The following is a 4200-nucleotide window of genomic DNA, read 5'->3' on the forward strand; positions in this document are numbered from 1 at the left end:
ACACCTGGCTAATTTTTGTATTTTTAGTAGAGGCGGGGTTTCACCATATTGGTCAGGCTGGTCTCAAACTCCTGACCTCGTGATCTGCCTGCCTCAGCCGCCCGAAGTGCTGGGATTACGGCGTGAGCCACCGCGCCTGGCCCCGAGATGAATTTCTAAGAGCCTGGTGCCTCCTCTCGCTCCTGGCACCTCTCCTCCTCCTGACTTCCTCCCTGCTGAGCTCTGCAGATCTGGGTGCTGCTTCCTCACCTAGCTGTGGGGTGTGAATGTGGTGCAGGACGTCTTGACCTGCTCAGGATCCTGACTTTTGTCTTACGGGCAATCTTGCTCCTGAGGTAGAAGGATCATTTGAGCCCGGGAGTTTAAGACCAGCTTGGGCAACATAGTGAGACCTCATCTCTCCAAAAAATTCAAAACATGAGGCAGGAAGATCACATGAGCCCAAGAGGTTGAGGCTGCAATGGGCCCTGATAGCACTACTGCACTCCTGCCTCGATGACAGAGAGAGACCCTGCCTCAAAAAATAAATAAGTAAAATTTTTCAAAAACCTGCAAATCTTAAATAGCCATTGAGCCTGTGACACCCTCTGGGTATTTCCTGTCATGGGTGCTGGTACAGGTCTGACCTTGATGACAGCCTGTCTTCCCTGGGGAAGGACCCAGTTCTACAACTGTTGCGGTCTGTGCTTCTTGCCACAAAGGTAACAGAGTAGAACTGGGGTTGTTCCTTGTCCTGGCCCTTGGAAGGCTAGGAGGTTCTCTGTGTACAAGTGACTCAGGTCCCGAAGGAAGTATTTCATGACCCTATGAAGAGGGCTTCTGCCTGGCAGCCACTCCATGCCATCCTCAGTCACACTTGACTGAGGTACATTTCAGAACAAGCTTCCTGCTCATCCCCTCCTTCTGCCTGAATAGGCAGTCAGCACTCTTCATTCAGCCAGACCTGGTTAGAAAACCCCTTGACTGTGTGTTTCTGTATGGAATAGATGGCCTACTGCCAGCATATTGGGGTGGAGTTCATGTTCATCAATGACCTGGAGCAGTGCCAGTGGATCCGGCAGAAGTTTGAGACCCCTGGAATCATGCAGTTCACAAATGAGGAGAAGCGGACCTTGCTGGCCAGGCTTGTACGGTCCACCAGGTATGGGTCTGGCCCTGGGCCATGGGGCAGACATTCCTAGGGAAGCAGCAACCCTCTATTGTTCGGGCCTGTGTGCAGCCTGTTGGCCGAGGTGAGAGGGGGTTTGGGGTGGTGCAGGCAAAGCTCCAGCTGCAAATGTGTGAAGAAACACCAGGCAAGTAGAGTCAGCCTTCAGAGCAACCTCTGCCTCCTGAATTCAAGCGATTCTCTTGCCTCAGCCTCCTGAGTAGCAGGGATTACAGGCACATACCACCACAGCCGGCTACTTTTTACATTTTTAGAAGAGGTGAGGTTTCACCACGTTGGCCAGACTAGTCTTGAACTCCTGACCTCAGGTGATCCGCCCACCTCGGCCTCTCAAAGTGCTGGGATTACAAGCATGAGCCACTGTGCCTGGCCCAGAACCCCCTCTTTTTGGTCAGGAAGAGTGACATTGCCCTTCAAGGTGGCTTGGTTCCCTGTCCAGGTTTGAGGAGTTCCTACAGCGGAAGTGGTCCTCTGAGAAGCGCTTTGGTCTAGAAGGCTGTGAGGTACTGATCCCTGCCCTCAAGACCATCATCGACAAGTCGAGTGAGAACGGCGTGGACTACGTGATTATGGGCATGCCACACAGGTATGGCCAAGGGCGTGCCCCACCTGGTTTCTCACCATCCCTGTGGGCTGTGTAGGAGGCACCAGGTAAAGGCACTGAGAGAGCAGCTGTTTCCTCCTTGAGTGCCAGTTGTGAGTCTGGGCTCATCTGGTTCCTGAGGGTGTATTGTTTTGCAGGGGATTCTCATATTCCCTGCCTCTGGAAGACTGCAAAGTCACAGTCACAGCCAAAGCCACATGTAGTTTCAGACTGGCATTTGGCCTTACATTGCATTTTTATGAAAGTTAAACCCAGGTTCCTGGTTGGGGTCTAACCTGGAGGGAAGTCTGTTTCCTGACATTGGAGGGGAGGCCAAGACTGTGAAAATAGGGAAGGTGTAGGGAGGGAGGAGGGTAAGGAAGCCTCAGGCCCATGGCGTTGCTGCACCTTCTACCTTTCTGCTGCCTACCATGGCCTTGATTGCCCAGCACGCTGGGTTCCCACATTAGCTCCAGTTCACAGCTATCCTTGGGCTGTAAACCGAGGAGGTGCCGTGCCCAGGGGGAGGGAGAGGGGATTGTAACACCTTCGTCTGCCATCTGGAAGCCGTGACCTCAGGCTCTGCTCACCCTACTCTCCGGTATGTTCCAGAGGGCGGCTGAACGTGCTTGCAAATGTCATCAGGAAGGAGCTGGAACAGATCTTCTGTCAATTCGATTCAAAGCTGGAGGCAGCTGATGAGGTGACACACCTGCATAGAGACACATCCAGCATAGCCCCAACTTACACAAGACCCCTGGCTCTACTTCTTTCTTAGAATGACTTATGGGGGTTGGTTCTTCTGTACCATTTGTGATTTGCCTTCCTTGTTGGAAGAATTTTAGTGTTGGAACAAAGGTGGCCAGTGGCCCACCTCCTGGTCAGAGGTCCAGCAGCCCCACTCTGAGTGCAGAGGTGTGTTCCCTCTGGCTGAGGGACATTCTCCCTATGCCCTGGATGAGAATGATCCTGGGAAAAGGCCTCCATGTCCTTCTACGTTGGGTTCCTGGGAGTAGAAATCCCATATAAGGCTGGGTGTGGTGGCTCATGCCCCTTAACCTCAACACTTTGGGAGGCTGAGGCAGGTGGATCACCTGAGGTCGGGAGTTCGAGACCAGCCTGACCAACATGGAGTAACCCCATCTCTACTAAAAATATAAAACTAGCCAGGCATGGTGGCACATGCCTGTAATCCCAGCTACTCGGGAGGCTGAGGCAGGAGAATGGCGTGAACCCGGGAGGCGGAGCTTGCAGTGAGCTGAGATCAGCCACTGCACTCCAGTCTGGGCCACAGAGCCAGACTCCGTCTCAAAAAAAAGGGCTCTTTTGGAGACTGAGCATCTCCTTGGCCAGGGTGCAAATTCACTGTTTACCCCATCAGGGCTCTGGAGATGTGAAGTACCACCTGGGCATGTATCACCGCAGGATCAATCGTGTTACCGACAGGAACATTACCCTGTCCCTGGTGGCCAACCCTTCCCACCTTGAGGCTGCTGACCCCGTGGTGATGGGCAAGACCAAAGCTGAGCAGTTTTACTGTGGTGACACTGAAGGGAAAAAGGTAAGGCCCAGAGAGAGGCGTGCAAGGCAGATCGTCAAGGCCCCATGTTCCAGCATGGAATTCTGCTCACCAACATAACCCAGAGTCCTGGGTGCATATGGACTTTAAAAAAATATTTAGGCCGGGCGTGACGGCTCAAGCCTGTAATCCCAGCACTTTGGGAGGCCGAGACGGGCGGATCACGAGGTCAGGAGATCGAGACCATCCTGGCTAACACGGTGAAACCCCGTCTCTACTGAAAAATACAAAAAATTAGCTGGGTGCGGTGGCGGGCGCCTGTAGTCCCAGCTGCTCGGGAGGCTAAGGCAGGAGAATGGCGTGAACCCAGGAGGCAGAGCTTGCAGTGAGCTAAGATCAGCCACTGCACTCCAGTCTGGGCCACAGAGCCAGACTCCGTCTCAAAAAAAAGGGCTCTTTTGGAGACTGAGCATCTCCTTGGCCAGGGTGCAAATTCACTGTTTACCCCATCAGGGCTCTGGAGATGTGAAGTACCACCTGGGCATGTATCACCGCAGGATCAATCGTGTTACCGACAGGAACATTACCCTGTCCCTGGTGGCCAACCCTTCCCACCTTGAGGCTGCTGACCCCGTGGTGATGGGCAAGACCAAAGCTGAGCAGTTTTACTGTGGTGACACTGAAGGGAAAAAGGTAAGGCCCAGAGAGAGGCGTGCAAGGCAGATCGTCAAGGCCCCATGTTCCAGCATGGAATTCTGCTCACCAACATAACCCAGAGTCCTGGGTGCATATGGACTTTAAAAAAATATTTAGGCCGGGCGTGACGGCTCAAGCCTGTAATCCCAGCACTTTGGGAGGCCGAGGTGGGAAGATCGCTTGAGCCCAGGAAGTTTTTTTTTTTTTTTTTTTTGAGACAGGGTCTCACTCTGT

At 53.2% G+C, this 4200-nt stretch overlaps 1 protein-coding gene across 1 annotated transcript in view; it reads left to right on the plus strand.

Moving 5' to 3' along the window:
- Positions 1-4200, plus strand: part of OGDH (oxoglutarate (alpha-ketoglutarate) dehydrogenase (lipoamide)) — a 120112-nt gene that overhangs the window by 79958 nt on the left and 35954 nt on the right. The window contains 4 exon segments of the mRNA XM_011946780.1: positions 987-1141; positions 1608-1754; positions 2364-2454; positions 3133-3312. Of these exon segments, the coding sequence (XP_011802170.1) occupies positions 987-1141; positions 1608-1754; positions 2364-2454; positions 3133-3312 (573 nt within the window).

This window comes from Colobus angolensis, unplaced genomic scaffold, assembly GCF_000951035.1.
Source record: "Colobus angolensis palliatus isolate OR3802 unplaced genomic scaffold, Cang.pa_1.0 Scaffold253, whole genome shotgun sequence".
Taxonomy (NCBI): Eukaryota; Metazoa; Chordata; class Mammalia; order Primates; family Cercopithecidae; genus Colobus; species Colobus angolensis.